At 34.1% G+C, this 23,802-nt stretch overlaps 1 protein-coding gene across 1 annotated transcript; it reads right to left on the bottom strand.

The window, feature by feature from the left end:
• LOC143243995 (uncharacterized) lies at positions 1 to 22,493 on the bottom strand. The gene is made up of 7 exons (XM_076487907.1): positions 21,377 to 22,493; positions 17,712 to 17,833; positions 14,858 to 14,976; positions 11,747 to 11,928; positions 9,328 to 9,438; positions 1,165 to 1,267; positions 1 to 139 (listed from the first exon to the last, which is right to left on the bottom strand). The coding sequence occupies exons 3-7, from the start codon at positions 14,877 to 14,879 to the stop codon at positions 90 to 92; spliced, it is 468 nt and encodes a 155-aa protein (XP_076344022.1). The 5' UTR covers positions 14,880 to 14,976; positions 17,712 to 17,833; positions 21,377 to 22,493; the 3' UTR covers positions 1 to 89.
• Positions 22,494 to 23,802: the final 1,309 nt, after the last annotated feature.

Below are 23,802 nucleotides of genomic sequence, written 5' to 3' on the forward strand. Positions count from 1 at the left end.
TTGAAAAAGTAAAGGGGGAAAATCGCGAATTTCATTTATTTTATATCTACAAAATAATTGCCCTTATAAACTGCTGGACTCACCGACTTCTAAATGGTACCAAACGAATCATCCAGGTCACGAGGTTTAAACCAAACACCTAGGGAAAACCAAAATCGATTTATCATGGATTCGGTTAGAGTAACCTACAACCAGATTTCATTTTGTTAATTTTGTTTCACTGACAGCAACCAATTTTCAAGATCTCGATTGCATGTGGTGAAAGATAGCTATAGATGTGGGTTTAGGCACCCACATCCTCTCTTACTATTATCATTTTTCTTATTTTTACACAAATAGAGGTTGAATCTGATAAACAATGTGTCCGTACTGTTATGTTGAATCAAAATAATCAGATACATGTCTTAATAAGACGTTTTCCCTTTTCTATAAGGTAGTTTGTATTCCAGTTTTACTTGTTTGCCTTTTACAAGCCAAGCTATCTGATTATGGCCTTATTTCCTGAATAGTGATGTATGTTTACATTTATAACAAATAACATTCAAGATGCAAAACAAAAACAATAATAGGAAAATTAGAAATTATAATCTCTGATTATTTAATTAACTAGGATGAAATTTGTGGTTGTCACAGAAGAAACTATATTTTCAAGTAAATAGCTTAATACTTCGTCACACCATAAAATATTTTATGAATATAGTCTGAAATTTTTGTTGGAGTCGTTGGGCTCGTGCAATGGAGTGGCTCCACTGTGACGTCATCGTCGGGAACAACAAAATAAACGAAGGAGCTTCTTTCATATAGTCTTTGAGCTTCATCATTCAGAACAAGAAGTCGATGAAACTGTATCGTGGAACATGTGGTAATGACTGGCTATTTTACTTCTTGTTTGTTACTTAAATGATGTCACATAGAAACAAAACTCAGCTCTTAATATGTTAGTTTTATTCCAATGTATAGAAAAAAAACGTTGAATGACAACTGTATTGTTAGTATATCAACCAAATTGTTTCCCTTTTATTGTCAAAAATCCTAACACATTTGAAAGTCACATGGGAAAAGGAGACACGTGTTATTTGTGTCTTTTTCAGACGTTGTTTATTTTTGGTATTTGATGTTTTACACAGACTTACCGAATATAAACTATAAACATTATCTACTCACTGTTGCTGGATATAGTCGATTCCTCCAGACGGACAGCAAGTCTGAAACAAGAGCCAGACTTTATTGGAGTGGCCTGAATCCATTCTCGTGACTTAGTCTTCAGCTATAAGATAGTTACATTGTCAAATGTCCAGAGTAAGTATATCACAATAACCGATTCTTAGAGTACTTAAATATTCAATTCACGAGTAACTATTACTGTGAATAACATAAATATAAATACAAGAGTCTAGAATCGTGGCAAGAAATATGGTTTCGTTCGTTTTAAATTAAAAATGCCAAATGCGCAATGCAAACACCGGGGTTCTAGGTCCGAATTCCAACGTTAATAGTCTATATGACTATTGTTGATCTAACGAGAGTCACAACAGAAGAAAATAAGTAAGTGTTTGTTTTGTATCATCTTTAGGCCAACAGATAATCTTACAAGGACTTCGCCCGATGGGGTCTACAAAACAAAATAATGAACACTAAGCCTCTTAAAGTAACTGTTTGTTTATAAGTTGACCGACAGTGCGATGACAAATTAGATCCACAGATCCAGATCTGAGAAGAACGTTTTTAAAATAACTTAAAATGTACATAGAACAAAGACATCAACAAACTTAATGGATGTTTCTCAAAAATTAGGAACTGAATAAGTTAACTCACCTAATGCTATTGCCAGAACTTTCAAGAAACGGTTAGCTAAAGTCATATTGAATGAAATACATTCAAGATATGCCTGTTTCAATCCCGGTGCGTGTTTTTTAGATGGAAAACAAGAGTTTTAATTTGTCACTGGCAAACTCTCCTTTTGACTCATACTCGACATCTGAGTGGTGGGTAAGGTGTAGAGAAAACATTTTTTTTTGTTTTTATTATTTTTAATGATGCAAGTTGTCTTCATAGCTTTGTGCAGTAAAACCTAAGTCATAAACTATATCAACCTTGTTGTAAGGAAAAATCTGCGCATCGTAAGGTCGAAATCCTTCACTAAAAATGCTCGCCTTTTCAGTCGAGCCAGCATATTAAGTCATTACACTACCAAATAGTGTCTGAATTTGTATGTTCTTATAATAAGCAATAGGCGTATAGACCGTCATTATGTCCCCTGCTGGGACAATAAGTTTTCGGATTTCCAACGCTAAAATGAGGGTTTCGATTCCACTCAGTGGACACAGCAGATAACCGCCGTCATATTTATTTATATATCTTGATATTACGTTGAAATTACTGTTCAATACGAATTTATAACTTCTTTGAAGATAAGCACAAAGATATAAAATGAGCTATCTGTTTTCTCTCCACCCAGGTTATTGAAACCCGCTTTCTAGCATTGCAAGTTTGCAGACATCCTGATATGTTACTAGGGTGCGCTAATTTATAAAACACTTCATTCGTTCTTTAATGTATTGGAAGCATAATTAATTCATTTAACGTACACGGGAATAATTAGTTTCTTTACAATATTTATTTTCCCATTTTGACAGTACTGCTGTGTTTCACCGACTTTATCGAAATACGTGCATTTGTTTTGTTTTTCACTTAGATTTTGTAAGTTTCAATCAAAACTTGTTTTTTAAGTAAAAGAATATTACTATAAAAAGATTAAGACGTAGATCAGCGACTATTTTACTCTAAAATTGTTGTTTTTTTTCGAGCACCCCCACACCTATCAATATTTAAAAAATCATGCAAATGTTTTAATTCATATATGTCATATTTCTACAAATATTTTTATCAAATATCGGACACGACTAGCTATCACTAGTTTAAAAAAAGCTCATGTTAATTTTAATTTGTCTACAGACTTATACCGCTAGAAACGAATTTCGATAGCCGAGTTGGGCAGAGCACAGTTAGCCCTTTGTGTAATTTTGCGCTTAGTAACAAACAACAACATTTTTAATCTAGTTTATAAAGATTGTTTCAAAATATTAAGAAACCTTAAATGCTTTCAGGAAATCAATAACTAATAACAGATCCGTGTTTGTCACATGTTTGCCTGGTATTTTCAACTAGAACTCTTTGTTTGAAGAAGAGACTGGCGTTTGACTAGTATTCCGAAGGTCGCGGGTTCGAATCCCGATCGCATCAAACATGCTCGCCCTTTCAGCCGTAGGGGCGTTATAATGTGACGGTCAATCCCACTATTCGTTGGTAAAAGAGTAGCCCAAGAGTTGGCGGTGGTTGGTGATAACTAGCTGCCTCTCCTTTAGTCTTTTACTGCTAAATTAGGGGCGGTTAGCGCAGAGAACCATAGAGTAACTTTGCGCGAAATTCAAAACAAACTATAAACGAAATCTTTCAGATATTAATAAACATAAAACTCAGTATCAAAGTCGTAAGTTTCACAACATCTCAATTCTTATGCGCTTTATTGCATCAGTCACTTCGTCAGTATTAACACATCAGTTTAAGACAATGTCGTTCCCAACTATGATAGATACTTTGCTGTTCTATAGTGAATATTTCTTACGTATACTTTTTTTTTCTAATTTCCAATTTTGGAACAGTAATTAGCACCGAGATCATGTGCAAAATTTAATCTTTTTGTAGTTTGAAAGGTTAAAGTATTATTTCATTGTTTTGCACTTTGTCTTTCTTGATCCTGTGTTTGGGGGACGCACGCACACACATGGGAAGTATTTAAGCTTGAATAAGCCAGAGATGTTCCCGACTTAAATAACCCCTCTATACCCCACTCTTTGTTTATAATATTTGAGAATTACTATATAAAATGTGATGGAGGAAACTTTCTTTCCTTTACATTCATTGAAATATTTTTTCCAAGTTGTATTGATTCCACGCAGTCTACTTTCCTCCAGGAATACTGTGGCTTGAATAACTCTCCAGGGTAAATTCAATGTTTAGAGTTACGACATATAAATTCAATGCTACACATTAGGAAGGATATTGGAAAAGAGCCCCGAGAAAACCCATTGTTGCTGGTCGAGCGCTGAAAATTCTACCCAGACAGTGTCCAAGATGTTAGATTTTCATGTGCCGGTGACTTTTTCTCATTGGTCATCTGCAAGAAGAATATGTATTCTGAAGGTAGTTTAGATGCATTGAGAGAAATAAATTAACGTCCGATCCTAAAAAATTTAAAACATATGACATATCACTCAAGAACAAAACACTAAAAAACATCTCTTCATTGAGGTCAACATTCCAAATGTATGTCTCAAAAAAAGTCAATGAAAATACTTCACCATCTAGTCTGTATTTCATCCTAATCCCACGAACTGAACACATACTATGAAAACGAAATACCACAATACTCAATAAACTACAAACCAGTAGGTTTACCCAATACAACAGACAAACCTCTCGAAAGAATCATCACCAAAGAACTAAGAAACGTTATTAAAAACAATGATTTACTTTCGCAACTACAAATTAGTTTATGGAAAATATCGACGCCTAACCTACCACCTAACCAGAAAATACTGACACACAACCAACCACCTAACTAGAAAATATTGACACACAACCGACCACCTAACCAGTTTAACAGAAACAGTAATCAAGACCAAAGATATAAATTGCCTTTCTCGATGTTCAAAATATCTTTGACCCTGTCTGGCATGACGGGAACAGATACAGATGTGCAAAATCCATAATTCCAATAATATACATGCGATACATTTCAAACTTCCTAAACAACCGAACGATAAGAATTAAAGATGAAACATCCTGACCTTCCTGCTCGTATCCAGGACTGCCTCCAGGGTTTGACATAAGCCCTTTACACACAATACGTGAAAAATATAAATATACCATCTGAAAATAAAACACATAGATGTGGTGCTCGAAATAAAGAGTTAATCCTCATTACAAATACAGTCAATTTCATTACCTTCTGCAGAAAAATACGTGAAAGGATGAGAGAAGTAAATTAGGTCTACGTGAAAATATGTAACATAGAAATAAAAACTACAAAAACACACAAATTCTTAGGCTGTTCAGTTGATATATGACACTAGATTAACCAGGAACGACTCCATACTTGCAGATAACCTTCTTTGATCGTTTAAAGGCTAATTGTAGAAAGAATATTTATAAACTACAGCAAGTGCACAATACATTGTATGAGAAAATGTAACTAAAATTATGAAAAATTCAAGTATTTACGTAAGCCAGTGTTAGAATTAAGTTTTGAGATCATATTTGAAGAGATCTCGTATAGAGTGCGTTCTAAAAAGACAGTTTTATATTTTTCTGTAATCTCATAAAAGATATAAAATCATGTCTGTAAGGTTTCAGAACCATCTTTTTAGTATACTACACTGCTGTTTCAGACCTTTATTATTAGAATTTTATTTACATTTAAAAGGCTCCTTAGTGGCACAGCAGTATGTCTGTGAACATATGACAGTAGATATTGGGTTTTGATACTCACGGTGGGCAGAACACAAGTAGCCCATTGTATACCTTTATGCTTAATTACAACGATAATTATTGTTCAGGCCTAAAGCTTGTTGCTTTGTCACAAGTAGTGATTGAATACATTTTTTTTAATTGTAAAGTTTAGGACACACACAAAATACAAGCATTGAAAATCCATAACTGATTTTATTTCATTGCTGTATATGAAGAAATTACTTCTAAGTCTTACACAAAATTGTAAAATGAAACCTAAAACTACCAATAAAAGAATTAAAGTTAGTCCAAATGCTAAAAGAAGTTCAGCAGTTAGTTTAATAATCTCACCAACTACGACGTCCAATATTTATTTTCTAGTTATATAATTTTGTCAGTGTTTAACCACATATTTATAAAGATTGCAGAACTTTGGTACTGATATTTAAAATAAAATGTGGTTAAAGACAATAGAATTTCTGTTATTTGTGATGCTATATTAATACAGCTAATTAGAAAATATGTCCAACTATGAAAATCGTCACATAAAATAAATGAAAGTAGGGTACTTGCAATGTCTGATGGGTTGGTTGTAATTCACTGTATTTGTGAGAGTAGTATCTGTAAACAAGCTAATGAGTGAGGTAACTGCAATCCACTGGTTTTAAAACAAGAGATAACTGATGGAAAAACAACAAACAAACAAAAACAGGTGCATGAGGAACTGCAGATGTGGTGCGGTTCATTATTGAAAAATCGATGTGTATCTTCAAGATGGTTATGATGTAAAAAAGTCAGACAATACACCATGTCAATCATGCATGATAAATGCTGTAGAGAAATGAATTTAGTTTTGGTTTTTAAACCTATACACGTTTTTAACGTACGTTATGTCTCACTGAAGGTCTTGGACAGTAGAGATCAGACCTGTAATATGATGCACATTGCCGTTGCGTACAACATTGGTGTTAAAGAAATAGAAATACTAATTTCCTCCATCCTATTGTACGTTGTTTATCATTACATTTTAACCCGAGTTTAGGATTTTGAAAAGTGGGGATGCTTTTCTTAAACAATGGGTGCAAAAATAAACCTTTGGTTCTACGTTTGAGGCAAATATTGCAATAAAAAGACAAAGTGTGAGAAGACAATTTTTTTTATCTTTCTTGGCTTAAAGCTATTATGCACACTCTGCGGTTAGACTTAGGAATACACTGCTGTTGATGGAAACTCTAAGATGGTCATTAATCCTCCGAAACAATATAAGGCCATCTTAGATGCCAAAAAAATATTACTATTGAGCTATGAAAATGGAGTTCCCGCCTTCCAAGTTGAGAATAAATTCATGGTAATAAACGTGGTGAACGTTATGTATAGAGGTTAATTATAATGGATGGTGGATTTGCCCTGTATGTGAGCTATACCTCATGAGGTAATTTAAACATTCCCACAGTATAGTTATAATTTATGTTTGTATTTTTTATGAGCGAAACTTTGACACAGCGGTATATTTGCAGGCTTACGGCTAGAAACCACGTATCGATACCTGTAGAGAGCAGAGCATTAATAGTCCATTGTATAGCTTTGTGTTTAATTTTAAACAAACATACTTGCCTAAATAATCGTGCATTCTTAGATACGTAAACACTGGAAGTACAAAAAGAAGGAATTAGGGAAAGTAAATATTTGATTATGGTGTGCCATAAGACCGAATATATAGTCGTTACCCAATAAATCGAAGCGAAAGTTCGTTATTTGAATATAGTAAAGTATTTTTCTTTAATATATTTTGAAGAATTTAATGGAATCGTTGGAATCGTGCTGTGGAGTGGCTCCACTGTGACGTTCTTGTCAGGAACAAAAAAATAGACGAAGGAACTTCTTTCACGTCGTCTTTCAGCCTCATAATTTAGAACAAGCAGTCGATGCACTGTAACGTGCAACAAAATAGAATGTAAGTTTTGGTACAGCAGAAAGGAGAATAGTCATCATGAGTAAGATGGATTTATGATACATAAAAGGTTAGTTAAATGTATCTTAAAATGGGAGCCAAGTACAAGGTGAATCATTTTTATCCAAATTACTGCTTCATCAAACAACATCACCATCATCTAAGTGTGTGCACCACAACGTACGTGGAAAATATGGGCTTGAGGAAGACAGTGAAGGAGCTCCAAAAGAACTATAGTTTGCAGACGTGCACAACCACACGTGCTTTAACCGCATTTAGTATTTGGGCATTTTAATAATTGGGAAGTTCAAATAGAAGTTGATTAGAAGTCTATAATGAATTCGATACAGAATCGTTCACGCTATATGTTGAAATTTTAAAAGACAAGGAGTTGCTGTCAAAGATCTGGCTGGTCGTGAGCGGCAAGTATTCTGTGGTGGAACAGAAAATAAGAAAAATCGCACCTCAGTGTTTGACGCAACTTGATATTCGTGTACTGTATGGTTACGTGAAGTAAAAGAAGTGTCAGATATGTTGAAGAGTTCCAGGTTAGATTGTTTGAAACAGGCAGATCTCGTTGCAAATCATCTAGCAGAATTGCAAACCTATAAATGTGATGACAAAACAGCTCATTATTTTCAATGCTCTGGTGACATCGCTACCAAAAATTCCCCAGTGGGACAACAGTGAGTCTTCGAATTTACAATTGTAGTGTAAGGAATTCAGTTTCCCTCCATGGGCACAGAAGATAGCCCGAAGGGACTTTGTTATAAGAAAGCACAAGCATACACTACTTGAAATGTTACAGTCAGCGTCAGTAACAGAGCTATTGTTTGTAGTTCTAACCAAACTTTATAAGAGAGACGCCATACGATATTAAATGAGCCACTTTATTTTCAGCCATTGATAATTTTATTGGAGAATTAAACAAACAATTTAACATGGAAAATATCCAAATATCATTCCCTTTTGGCAACTGACCCCAAAGCAGATGAAATCATCAATTATGACTATTAAACTTCCTACAGCTCATTACAGGCCGAACCTTGAACACAAAAGTGTAAATGAGGCCAACTAAGAGAATGAATGAGTATTCAGGTGTCACATTTGGAGCAGTTGATGAGGTTTAAAACCTTTCATTATGGCTTTTCCTGAACTTTACAAGATTATAATGGTAACAATAACTATTCCAGTTAGCAGAGCAGATAGTAAAAGGAGATTTAGTAAGCTAAAACTAATCAATAATCACATTAGAACAGGTCCGGTATGGTCAGGTGTTTAATGCGCTCGATTCGTAATCTGGGGTTCTTGGGTTCCAATCACTATCACACGAGACATGTTTCCCAGTGAGCCCTGGGGGTGTTATAATGTGACGGTCAATCCCACTATTCGATGGTAAAAGAATAGCCCAAAAGTTGGCAGTGGGTGGTAATGACTAGCTACTTTCCCTCTAGTCTTACAATGCTGAATTATGGTCGACTAGCGCAACTTTGAGTGAAATTCAAAAACGAACAAACACATTAGAACCAATATGTCTAACAGTAATTAACTTGTATAGAGAACGCGCTCTTTCAATACATGTTGATTACGTCGTTCATAGGTTGTTAACATATTGGTTTTACTGAAAACGGAGTATAAAACGTTGACTATTATCCATTGATAGCATATTAGCTGAAAACATGTTTTATTGCAAAAAAAATTCTTAAATCACAAAAGTAATAAAATATGGACTAGAATTTCCAAAACACATTTTAAAGCTGCACAACGAAAAAAATTAATAGAAACATGCCTCAGTTAGAGATTGCACATTTTTTTGGTGCTTGATATTTTACTAAAAAAAAGATTACCGAATATTATCTACTCACTGTTGCTGGATATAGTCCATTGCTCCAGATGGACATCAAGTCTGCAACAAGAAGAATAACAGTGCCCTTTATTGGAGTGGCCTGGATCCATTCTCCTGACTTAGTTTTCAGCTAGGAGGTAGTAAAAGTTTTAAACGTTAAGCACATCTGTATTACGACTTAAATATTCAACCCACCAGTAACTATAACTTTGAATTTCAGCGTTTAAAGCCCATAACCCAGTCTCTGATACAGCGGAGGGGCACAGCAGAGCAGAATTAAGTGTGTTTGTTATAAGTGGCTATTACTGTCGGGTTTATTGTCTTTTTTCCACTTTTGTGCCTGAAGATATCCTTACAGTGCCTTTACCTGGTGGATTAGCAAGGAAAAGTAATTTATTATAAGCTTTTTGGGAAATATCTTTGAAGAAAAAAGTACGTTGGATTTAAGTTATGTTTTAAAATGGCCCGGCATGGCCAAGTGCGTAAGGCGTGCGACTCGTAATCTGAGGGTCGCGGATCCGCATCCCGGTCGCGCTAAACATGCTTGCCCTCCCAGCCGTGGGGGCGTATAATGTGACGGTCAATCCCACTATTCGTTGGTAAAAGAGTAGCCCAAGAGTTGGCTGTGGGTGGTGGTGACTAGCTGCCTTCCCTCTAGTCTTACACTGCTAAATTAGGGACGGCTAGCACAGATAGCCATCGAGTAGTTGACAACAGTTGACCTAATATCATATAACTGCATTAATGAGGATATGAGGATTATAGTTTATAACCTGACTTAACTACACTCAAGTGGCAATGACAACAGCTGACTTAATATGATATTACTGAAGTGATGAGGGTATGAAATTATAGTTTATGACATGACTTAACTGTACTGAAGTGGAAGTGAAAACAGTTGCCCTATTATGATATTACTGTATCAATAAGGATATGAAATTATAGTCTTTATTACTTGACCTAAGCATACTGAAGTAGAACTAACAACAGTTGGCCTAATATATTACTGTATTGATGAGAAGATGAGGTTGTAGCTGAGAATGACCTTACTGTACTAAAGTGGAAGTGAGAACAGTTTACGTATATCTTTTTGTACTGGTGTCAAAATCAGTTTGCAGTTTGTATCAAAACATGACCTTACTCTATAGAAGTGGAGGTCATATCACTTTCCAGCATATGATCTCATTGTAGTGTATTGAAATAGTGATGAGATCAATTTATGAAATGACTGTACTGTACTAATGTACAGATTACATTATTTTATAAAATAATTAGCTTAATGTGCACTTAATTGTAAAAATATGAGATCAGTCTCAAGAATAACGTGACCTTACCTGTATCAAAGTAGAAGTAGCTTGTTTTAAAGAAGTGGAAGCAAGATATGTTTATAATATTTTTTCTGTCATTATGACTTTACTACTAAAGTACAAGTGAGACCAGGTTACTACAAAAAATGAAACTATCTGTACAGTATAAGAAATTAAACCAAGTAGTATATTGTGTCCTTACTTGTGTAATATTATGAATAAAATGAGGTTATATCATAACATAATGTTTACGGAGAACAAAGGCCCTTTGTTCATCTCAACTATCCTATCCTCATAACAAAAACTATTTACTATAAATAAACTAAAATTTTAAAGACAACCCTTATAATTCATGTAATTATCAAGCTTTCTCTCATTAAATTTACTCAAATTTACTACCACCGCAACATTAAAATGCAGCCCATTCTAAAGACCAACCATCCTGTTAGAAAAATACTGTCTTACCTGAAGATGACTCCTACCTTGCGCAAATTTATACTTGTGTTGCATAGTCCTGTTATTCTTGCCATTAAATATAAAAAAGCATGCATCACCATTATAAATTTTATGTACAATCTTTAACACCTCAATAAGATCCCTTAGAACTGTTCGTTTTTGAAGAGAAAACAATTTCAGAAATTTTATTTTCTCATCATATGATAGCACCTTTGCCTGAGGCACCATTGTAGTAAACAACCTCCTGCACAATTTCCAACAAATGAATATCATTCCTAAAATAAGGATTCTATGATTAAACAGAATACTTCAAATCTGGACTACCCAGTGATCTGCGAAATTCCAAAACAAACAAACAATGTTTTAAAAAATGTTAATTATTTCTATTTACTCTTGACCATCTGATTCTAAGGAATATTTATTTTCATAGTTTGGATATTTTCAGTTGGGTCCTTTTGATACACTTTGAAAAGTTTAACTGGATGAAATTTCGATAAGTGTGGACCATTTCTTAAAGAGCGGCCTTAGCCTGACCTGCATTTTAAATTAAGAATGTAATGCTAAGTAAAACTGCTTTGGTTTAACATGATTCATCAACTTCAATATAAAAGAAACAAAATCTGTAAAATCATAATAAAAATGTCTATTTTGTATAATATTTCACAATATTCTCACCTCCATTCCCCCAGAATCGTCTTGGAACAAGAACGTTATCGTTCGAAAATCTGTTTGTTCTCCTAAACAAGCAACATTAGGATGTTTGATATCTCCCACAGGAGGATAATAAAACATTCGGAAGGATCCATTTTTATCTTCTTGGTATGTGTGACGCTTCAAGAAGAAGTCTTTCTGTACACCTGTATTTAATGTGTAAGAAATGTCCAAATAAAAGATTATTAGCAATAAAATGTACTCAATTCTTTTGTTCTAATCTTTCAAAATATTTTGTTGTATATAATTATAATTACCGAAAAGAAAAAAAAAAAAAGAAACTAGAATGTGGGCAAGTTTTAATAGAGTACGATGTCAAGTTGGATCCCCAGAAGAATGCTTTTAAAATGTACGCAACTCACTTAAAGCTATTGCCAGAACCTTTAGGAAACGGTTAGATAAAGTCAAAATCGCTGAAATACATTCAAGACATATCTGTTTCAATCCAGGTGCGTGTTTTTCAGGTGGAAAACAAGAGTTTTCATTTGTCACTGCAATAGCATCTTTGATTTCATAGTCGACATCTGGATGAAGGCTAAGTTGTACAGAAATTACACTAATCTACAAGAGTTTTCTTTCTTTTCATGAACACGCAAGTTAAGTTATGGATTAACTTTGAATTGACCTGAAAACTGGTTATAGGAATGGAAATAAATATACTTAAACATTTGAAAATGGGTTTTACTTGGATTACTGGAAATTATCTGTATTTGATAGGAATCGTAATGTTAGTAAGAAATGTGGATTTTAAAAGCAAGAAGTCTGATAATATTCTTCTAGATATCAAAATATTCATCACACCAGAGTTCTGTTCAAATATTATTAATAAAAAGAAATTCTTATAATTCTGAGAAAGGCAAGAAATAGTCTATGGATTCAGATAGAGAGAATATTTTAAAATCAAAAACGAGAAATAATCTGAAAATATTTAGTCTTTCTATTGGAAAATCTCTATATCAAAACTCTTTGTTATTAAGCACAAAGCTACACAATTGGTTATCTCTGCTCTAACGACATCAGCACGTATGTCGAATCTCTGTTTTTAGCCTTTTAAATGTTCAGATTTACTGTTAAACCACTGGAGGGGAAAGGCAAGGTCACTCCAATTTTGTGGATATCAGTTAGTTTTTTGTGTCAGAAGTTTTGTATTTATTTTCCAACAATCCATAGCTGTTACTAGAGAATCGTCTGAAGACAAACAATATAAAGTGATGTACAGATGATCTATATTTACATGTTAAGTTAGTGACGTACAGAATATCTATGTTTACCTATAAAGTTAGTGGCGTATAGATTATGTGTGTTTACCTGTAAAGTTAGTGACGTACAGATGATTTGTGTTTATCTCCAAATATAGGGACATAAGATAATCTACGTCTACCTGTAAAGTTAGTGGCGTACACATAATCTACGTTTATCTCTAAAGTTGGTGACGTACCGATGATCTATGTTTTTTTATGAAATTAGTGGCGTCCAGATTATGTATGTTTAGCTACGAAGTTAGTGACGTAAAGTCAGCTATGTTTATCTATAAATTAAGTGAGGTACAGATGATTTCTGTTTACCTATACAGTTAGTGACGTACAGATGATCTATGTTTATGTAATTTAGATTTATTCAACAATATATCTCTTGTATGTGTTATTGTTTGCACACAGACATTAAGATAATGATATAATAATAATGAATCAAGAAGAAAATGGTATAAAGTGATAAACAGATAGAAAGGGTTAAAAGCCAACAAGCTACATGTTAAATATCTATTTATTTATATGAAAATGATTCGTCAAGACTGGGGACCTAAAGATAAACCTTCTACTGTACGAGAACCTCATGCGCAACTTATAACAGTTTCGTAATGGTATTAATATAAAATAAATCTCTACTTCTTATCTCACGCGGAGAACACGATACATATTATCTATCAGGTTGTTCTTATTGTTTTATTCCCACCTGCAGTTTGTTTACCGCATTGAATTTAACCTCGAATTTTAGTATAACCTTTTAGTAAATTATTTAATGTTTTACTTTGTAATGGGGTTAATAGAGAAAATGTAATATTTTGTTTCACGCTGAAAAATATAAAACAAAAAATAAATATGACGAGGAATAGTTAACTATTGGAACTGAGTGTGATTAATGGCTTTTCAGTTGTGTGGAAACGACCAATTTAGTTCTAGAAAAATGAGAAGAGAATTATTTCAAAGGACCGAAATAGACGAATAGAGGTTGCAGTGTGAAACAAGTGCATGTTGTACCTTTGTGGTGACGTAAAGCTAAAATTACCTGCTGAATTTCTGTTATTTTCAAGATTTAAAACTTCGAGACTATAAAGTATTATCTATTGTTGTTGGTTTCTTTTGTACCTCCCACCACAGTGGCACATCGGTATGCCTGCGAATTTACACCGCTAGAAACCGGATTTCGATATTCGTGGTAAGCACAGCACAGATGACCCATTGTGTAGCTTTGGGCTTAATTTCAACATAAATTTTCTTTGGCAACGGATCTGTAAGTATTGTCAAATTAAATACGTTACGCTGATGTTATGTTATGTTAGTTTGTTCCTTGTTGAGCAGAGAGCTTCACAATATGCTGTTCGAGTTGTGCTCACCTGAATTATCAAAATTCGATTTTTACGTTATAAACTTTGAGGCTTATCTTTGATTTTTTGGGAGAGGAAGAAGGTTGTTAATATTCTTATAATCTTAAGTCGTTTGTTTTATAAATGTGAACATTTATCAGTACAAATGGCCTTAAGCTGACTCGTGCAATCAAATCCGAATTTCCGTACTATAACAGCATGATTAGGACGCTCGACTTGCGATTTGTGGGTCGTGGGATCGAACTTTGACACCAGATATATTCTTCTTTACAATCGTAGAGGCATTATTATGTATTCTACTTCGAATACTCCCAATATCAAGTACCGGAAGAATTTCACATCTTTTTACATCTATATATTTTTTTAATTATGTTCATTGTTCGCATCTTAATTTCTTCTAATAATCAAGCCTATGAAACTATTTCCCAACACAAATGTAGACTAATCTTGTCATTATTTAGTGAACTTACTGTTCATTCGCTCCATTAACATAACTCTCTGTAATAACAGGGAAATTTCGGCTGTACTTCTGTTTTACTTCTTTTGGCAACTTGAGAAATTCCTTGGATTTCTTATGTATATCGGATATCTTTGAAAATACAAATCAGCCAATGTCAGTTTTGTGTTAAGCACACAATAAAAGTGGAGTTTAAAACTTTCACACACGTAAACATCAAAATATTATACAACTTATACAAATCGATAAAACGCAACGAGCCAGTTGAGTCCAGACTTTACATTAGGGTGAGTTGTGACAGATACATCTAACTAAAGACCTAAAATACCAGTTAAAGTTATCTAAATCTTTCGTAATTATTAAAATAAAACATTAAAGTAACAATTTATTTATTACATTCTATTCTAGTGTAGTTGTTTGGTGCATCAGAAACTGTTATATTAGAACAGGAAAACATTGATAAGAAATTATTTGGATAGTCACACAATCTCGACACCTCCAAACAATATATTTCAAACCAAACCATTCTTACAATTGTTATGGTGTGAATATTTAAGCTGAAAAAGCATAATTGTATTTAATTATGTTTGTGATAAGCTGTTATTACGTATATAGGATTTTACGTTTTAACTGTATTGTATTTTTATTTGGTATTTTAAGAATTTCCAATAAAAGAAAAAGTGTAAGGTAATTCAACAGCACTAAGTATGTCATTAAATACAGAATATTACGGACACGATAGTGTTGAAATTCTGTTACATACAATTTTTTGAAAACTTCTAAAGGACAGAATATCGAATTGTTTTGTGAAACGTATAGTAAGCCTAATACAGTTAATACAGTTAAATACAGTTAATCAAAACCACACTTCAAATGAGAAATCTCCTGATGTTTATTAACACTTTATTAAAAAAATATTTAATCTCAACAATTACAAAGTAAATAATATCTCACCTTTAATTGTTGAGATTAAATATTTTTATGTTTTATTTCAGGAACATTCGAGAAATATTTATTAAAATACTAAAAAAAGAGCTGTAATATACAAGTACTGTAAGAAATAATAAAATTTATTAAAAGTTCGTCCGATGTCATTGTGTGCTTATACGTGATTTATTCACCTCTCGATTCCATCTAGGAACATAGGCCCGCAATCACTTGCGGATTCTTCAACAGGTAGTTAAGTGAGTAGGTTGTTAACCCACTGCTCCGAGCCGTCCCTAATTTAGCAGTGTAAGACTAAAGGGAAGGCAGCTAGTCATCACCACCCACCGCCAACTCTTAGGCTATTCTTTTACCAACGAATAGTGGGATTGATTGTAACATTATAACGCCCCTACGGTTGGGAGGGCGAGCATGTTAAGCGCGACGCGAACCCGCAACCCTCGGATTACGAGTCGCACGCCTTAACGCTCTTGGCCATGCCGGGCCTTTATACGTGATTAACATACCCGAAATCTAAGCCATCTTTATTTACTTGCTTTACTGCAGAAAATTATGCTAATGTTACGAATGGGAGGAATGTATTGAAGCCTTTAGATACATAATTTTTGTAGACGTACGATAGTTATGGTAAATGTATTATGTGAAATCAATAATTTTGGAGTGGACAAATTGAACGTTTTTTCTGTCAGGTACAAAGAGTGCCCGCATTTGATGTAAAATTTTTGTATCTTAATAATTTTTCTCGAATTAAGGTGACCGTAAATTTCTGGTGCTGGGACATTCAAACCAAAAACGAATACGACGCCATAATATTTATTTTTTGTATTCTAAGCTATATTTAATCATTGTCTTGAGTTATATCTTCAACGTATTAATTTACTTGTTTGGTTGAAGTACGACATTGCCTGGTCACTGGGAATCTGAGCTCATAATCTAAGTATTACGAATTCGATTCCCATCCTCCAACATGCTTGTCTTTTCAGTCGTGAGATCGTTATTAAGTGATATTTCTATGTCGATTAAAACTTTGTATTCCTCGGTGGTGAGGGAAAGTGACTTGTAATCTGAGGACTCCAAGTGCAAATCATGTCCCTGAACATGTTCACTTTTATTATGTGGTCATCAATCAATATAAACCATAGGAAGAAACGAATTTGTAAATTCTAGGGCTAACACCAAAGTACGTGTGCTACTAAATGCATCACCTCAATTCCTGAAGTATTAAACATGAACTTCTCATAGTGACAGTCCAGATGAATTGAAAGACTTAAGCGAGCAATTACTAACACAGAAAAGCAGGTGTTTCTTGATATGATATGTTACGTGATCATTTGAATCAAATATATATAGAAAAAGAGTATTTATAGATGATACTAAAAAGAGGAAACTGTGAGAGCTACAGCGAAGATTAATATAACAGGGATACAATGCCCTAAGGACCTGTGTTCCACCAAAGCAAATCAAAGGAACCACAAAGAGCTAACCAAACATGAAAACGATAGAAACTAGCTGAAAGCATGGGGCGAAGTTCAGCCGCGAATACTTCATTTGTTCCAAATTACGTAAGAAATTCATTATTCGGAGGTAATACTCCACAGGTTCATTCGCTTATTGCTGAAAAAATCTCAATTATGTAGGTTGACACTTCTTCTACATCTACAATCGTTTGCCCCGGTTTGTTAATGAAAGATGGGAAATTGCCTCTTCAGATGAAGCAAGAACAGGAATGAATGCAAACAAAGGATGTACATTACTTCTAATCATTTGTTGTCTTATATTCACTGACTAAATTAATCATTTTTTTCACATCAAAAACAATATCGAAACTTTGTTAATAATAATAATAATAAACACTATTTTAAGGTTTATTCGATTGCACAAAAAGTGTTTTACGGTGAGAAAAATATTATTTTACAACATACCAGATTTTCAGGAATCCCGTGGTTTTTAATGTATAAAAAACCATATTCAAACAAGATGCGATGACCTTCTGATGCACCTCTTCGAAATGCATCATTACTTGGTTCTCCTTGAACCTGCACACCTGAAAAAGTAAAGATTGATTTCCTAAATTAAAATGATGGAAAAAATCGTTCACTTCAAAGGCCATACAATATACTGAGTTTCATATTTTTTCTAACTTATAGTCCAACGCTAGTACAGCGGTAAGTCTACTGATTTGCAACGCTAAAATTAGGGGTTCGATTCCCCTCTACGGGCTACAGCATGTAGTTTAATGTGACTTTGTTATACGAGAGTACACAATTCCGACTGAGGCTTTGTTTGTTGTATCTCGACAAAGAACGTCGTAAACACTTCGTAATGACGAATAAGAGAGAATGAATAATTGAAATAGTATTATACGCACTTCTTACAAAAACCTCTCCCACACCCGTAACTAGTAATATAATTTATTGTGAATGTAATATGATACATTCGTTACTATTACAAGATAATTACAAATAAATCGTTTACTTCCTGATTTCGTGAACATCAATAATAGGATTTTTTTCCATTGTTAACAAACACGTTTTTCCAGTTCGAACTTTTTGCTAATCTCTAGACTGTGTTACAATCGGGTTGCTTAGTGGCCAGTGTTACAGTATTAAGGCTGTAAATCAATTGTCGATTGTAACTGCCTTAAATTGGTGATTGACTAGTAACAGTTTCTCAAGTTAGAGGGCAGTAAAATGTTTAACTTCGTCGCTTTCTTCGTGATTTGATTTCCTTCCAAATGATACGATATGTGTTAATTCTAGATCATATCGCACAAGAGCACTGTCGTAATTGGTCAATCGAAAGATCAGAGTTCTTGTATTGCTGTGACGAGAATAACAGTGCAAATAAGACATATTCGTCTGAGAGTTTGTAAAAGGTTTTGGTTTAATTTACAAAGTAAATAGAATCCACTGTATTTTGTTGATACGATCAGCTGTTATAGTAATATTTAATATGTACAGCAGTATTCGATCAGTTTATCTCAAGCAACAATTTAGTTTGTGTTTAGATTTTATGGAGACGTCAAAATAAAGCGGGTAGAAGATGTAAATTCCACAGTTATAAAGCAGCAAAGTTAATATATGGGATTGTTTAGACATATCTAAATGGGTTTATATAAATCATGCTAAATATTAACTTTTTTTAACATGTTTACTGGGATATATATCTTTATATATATATATTTCAACTTTTGTAACAAAATTATGTATTTGGTGTATTGTTTTAAACTAGGGTGGCTAAAGATTAGTGTAAAAGCTACTAAAATATCGAAATTAAACATGTAAATAATTTGATATTTCGAAGATGATGGCTCTTTGGAAGGTTCTCAAAAGTTTATTCACAATACTTGGAGTCATTGTTATACACGTAAGGGTGAACTATACAGGGAAGAGTGAGTCAGGGGAACTCACTGATAAGCTCAAAGGGTTGATAAAATGATTTAAAGATAATGGCCAAAAATGTCCGAAAACTTATAACGCTAAAATCTCGGTTTCGATACCTTTGTTCGGTAGAGTACAGTTTAGATAGTAGAGTGGATTGATGGATGAAAATAGAAGGTTGTTATATGTGATGTTTACTCAAACTACATTAATATCAAAAGTGGGGTACCTCAGAGGTCAGTGTTAGGATCACTGCTGTTTTTGATTTAAACCAGTAAAATAAATGAAGGAATGGCAAATACATTACTTGAATTTATTATCATGTTAACATCTTTCGTGATGCTGTCTGTAAAGAGGATTCTGCTTCTTTATAATAGGATTTAGATCATTTAGTGAGTTTCACAAATAAATGGAAGATGGGTTTTAATTATGATAAATGCAAAATGTTCTATGTGGATTTTGTTACTTTAATTATAAGTATAATTTGGATGGAAATAACCTTAACAGTGTTATAAAAAAAAGGGTCTGTGTACTATGGTTCATCAGTCTTTTCGAGGCAATGTGCTGTTGCTTGTGGAAGGATAAATATGATTTTAGGTTGTATATAAAGCAATGTTGAATACAAGTCTAAACAAGTTATAATTTTATTATAAAGATTAATTATTAGGTCACATTTGAAGTATTGCCTTCAGTCTTAGGCTCATTACCTTAGGAAAGACATTGAATTGCTGGAAAGGGTTCAGAAGAGGGTTAATAAAATGGTACTTGGAATGAAGGTGTTCGATTGTGAGTAGAGGTTAGTTTGTTTTGGATTTCGCGCAAAGCTACACTAGGGCTATCTGCAATAGCCGTCCTTAATTTAGCAGTGTAAATCTAGAGGAAAGGCAGCTAGTCATCCCGCCCACCGCCAACTCTTGGGCTACTCTTTTACCAATGAATAGTGGGATTGATAGTCACTTTATAGCGCCTCAACGGCTGAAAGGGCGAGAATGTTTTGTGTGACGAGGATTTGAACCCGCGACCATCGAATTACTAGTCGAGTGTTTTGTCCACCCTGCCATGCCGGATTCGAGTAGAGATTAAAAATGGGGTTGAAGAGGATCTGAATGAAATGTTTAAGATTGGAACTGATAATGTTGATGAATCAAATTTTTCGTAACTAACAACGATAATTATAGAACTAGGGGATACAAATATAGATTTAAACAAAGTAGAAGCTGTCTTAGCTGAAGACAGTTTTATTTTTCTAACAGGGTGGTTGCCTTGTGAAATGGGTTAAATTCAAATATTTTGAAACAGTAAATTTGAGTGAGTTAAAAAAAATCTTGATAAATATATATATTATAATGGCCAACTTTGTTTTTCTATTTAATAGGTTTAGTTTGGCTCAGAGAATGAAACAACCGAAATGTACCAATGGCTTACTTCATGTCCCTAAAGATTACGTTAAAAAACATTTTGTAAATACTGTTTACTGTGAAATGTCATTGACGTTTTCACATGCGAAGACATACGTAAAAGGCCACGTAGTAATTAATATTATAGCGCCGTAGTATCTAAAATAACTTTTCATCTTTTGTTGTGGTGATAATTAAAATAAAAAAAGAAGAAATAACATGGTGAGGTTATACGGGTAGTGAAAACAATATAAAGTGAGAATCAATACAAGTCGAAAGCTCTGACCTTTCGGAAACCATGATAAAAAAAATGATCGACTTCGCTTCTCGTTTTGATGTGCGTCTACTTCTGTGTAAGTTGATATGGCTGTGGTTTTATTTACTGACACTGGTTAGCCTATCAGTGAAACGAATCCAATGTATTGACGTATTCGTACACCGTACTACTTCAACGGAACACTGGTTCATGTATCATGGGGCAAGCTATAAACAATTTAGTTGTTTCTCTTTTAGACCTTAATCCTAGTTTTTAGTTGAAAGCCCTAACAACCACATCAGCCTCAATAATAACCAATCATAAGACGAGAGCAGAGGAAGAAATTATACTTTACTTAAAACCTTTTTCAGATCTAATAACACTGTTAAAAACTGTTAAAGAGAGAGAAATACAATGGAACCTTTAATGGTAAAAAATAATAAATAAATGATAAGAAAAATCATTATATTTTATACGGATTCATCGTAACTTTATCCGCGTAAATATAAAGCTTATATTTCTATTTCCGTTTTTTTTTCAACAAAAATACAAACATATTCAGAGCCCTCTCTCGCAATTTTCAAAACACTGACGTGCTCATGAAATCTCTACGGTATCCACATGAAGCCCCTAGCGGCACAACAGAAGTTGTTGGATCAATAACGCTAGAAACCGCGTTTCGATGCTCGTGGTGAGGACAGCAGAGACAGTCAATTATGTAGCTTGCGCTACCTGAAAACAGACAAAATATCCATATGAAGCGGAAGAGCGGTAAGTCTATTGAAACCAGGTTTCAATATTCGCGATGTAAAATAACAACAACAGATATTCTACTTTGTAGTTTTGTATTTAACCACAAGCATAGAAACACAAAAAAAAAATATGCACATTGAAAATACGATAGGTTAGTTTCAATTTGACTCTCAATTCACTGATCGCAGTCCTCCTCTTTCCCCCCCAGTATTATGTTCAGTAAATATTGGTTTAGACAGTAAGTACCACACAGGTAGACAGATGGACAACGTTTATCAATACATATATCAACATCCAATTTCTTTCTTACCTTCTTTTATACTTGCAGGATAAAATAAATATTATGAGATTTGTTTTTGTACAGTTTTTATCAACGTAGATTTCAAGTAAGCTCAGATATTTTGTTCTGTTCAGCGTCAAAATACTTTCCAATTGTTAAATAATTACCTTATCTTCATATAATTCACAAATGATGGGCTCTGCATATCGTATCATATGAAGTAATTTTGCTGTTCCATGTTACAACACCCGCTGTAAATAAGTGAGTTTTTTCTCTTTTAATTTCGCGGAAAGCTACACGACCGTTATCTGTGCTAGTCGTCACTAATTTAGCAGTGTAGGACTAGAGGGAAGGCAGCTAGTCATCACCACCCACCGCCAACTCTTGGGCTACTCTTTTACCAACGAATAGTGGGATTGACCCTCACATTATAACGTCCTTACGGCTGAAAGTGCAAGAATGTTTTGTGTGATGGGGATTCGAACCAGCGACCCTTGGATTACGAGTCGAGTACCTCAACCACGATAAACGCAAGAATTGAAAATGAAATTTGTAGCCAAAACTTTTAGTTCAAGTGTGACACATTCTATGAAATTTTGGAATAAAGACTTGATCTTTTCTGATTTTAAGGTTCGTGAGCTTCACTATTAAATTTATAAGAGAAATGAAATTTTTAACAATGAATTCCCTAAAAATCAAGACCATTACAAGAGAAGTGATTATAAAAGCATTCAACAAACACTTGGATGTTTACTTGACCTATAGCGACCCGTTATCTTCGTTATTTAGCCCTGTCTTACTAATGTCCGTGTTTCAAAGATTTGAAATAATTTCGTTGTTCACATATTACTTTAGCAATAGAGTGTCAGCTCAAAGGAACTCGGTCATTTTTACAAGGTTCAAGAACAGGTTCACTTAATCTAGATTATATTTGTTCTTAAGGATATCTCACGAAAAACACGTTAAATAAAACTGCAAGCTAGCATTTTCTGGACACGGTAGTTATATATTTTCTTAGGCGTTTTTTAAATATTTTATTTTATACGGAATTACCTGTATACGGTACTGGTTGATTTTCGACCTCAACGTACTGCGGAAATACGAGAATTTGCTTGTTCTTTTATGAGTATTGGGTATGCTGATAATTATATACCCTTGAGGGTCAGGTGCAAAACACCTCTTCCTCCATTTCTAACTTCAATTTTCAGCTAATATTATGATGAAGTTGTGGTGCTTGAAGGCCAGAGTAACCCACACTTACTTCGGCCCCTTTCAGGGCAGTGTACATATATTGTCTACAATGGCCTAATTTTTTAAAAATCTAATTACATAAAAATCTTTATAAAATATGTATGTATATAAAACTAAATCAGAAAATCTAGTGTTTGATGGCTGGCTTAATTTATATTTTTAGGAGAGAGGTTTGGTTTGAATTTCGCGCAGAACTACACGAAGGCTATCTGCACTAACCGTCCTAATTTAGCAATGTAAGACTAGAGGGAAGGGTGTTTTTCTTAGAGCAAAGCCACATCGGGCTATCTACGGAGGCCACCGAGAGGAATCGAACCCCTAATTTAAGCGGTGGAAATCCGGAGATGTACCGCTGTACTAGCAGGGGAAGAGGGAAGGCAATTAATTATCACCACCCATCATCAACTTTCGGGCTACTGTTTTACCAAAAATATTGGGATAGACCGTCACTTTATAATGCCTCCATTGCTGAAAGGGCGAGCATGTTTGACGTGACAGAGATTCGAACCCGTGACCCCCAGATTACGAGTCGAGTGCCTTAACCACCTGGACATGCCGTGCCTGATAATGACAGAATTTTGTATTTTCTGCAGTTTGTGTAGTTTTTATGTTATTTTTAACCAGGCTGGACACGCGTATTCTATAATGAATCTAATGTATGTTTTGTAGATTTTTATTATATTATCTGGAGAAGTG

The sequence above is a fragment of the Tachypleus tridentatus genome, chromosome 2 (assembly GCF_004210375.1).
Source record: "Tachypleus tridentatus isolate NWPU-2018 chromosome 2, ASM421037v1, whole genome shotgun sequence".
NCBI classification, from domain to species: domain Eukaryota; kingdom Metazoa; phylum Arthropoda; class Merostomata; order Xiphosura; family Limulidae; genus Tachypleus; species Tachypleus tridentatus.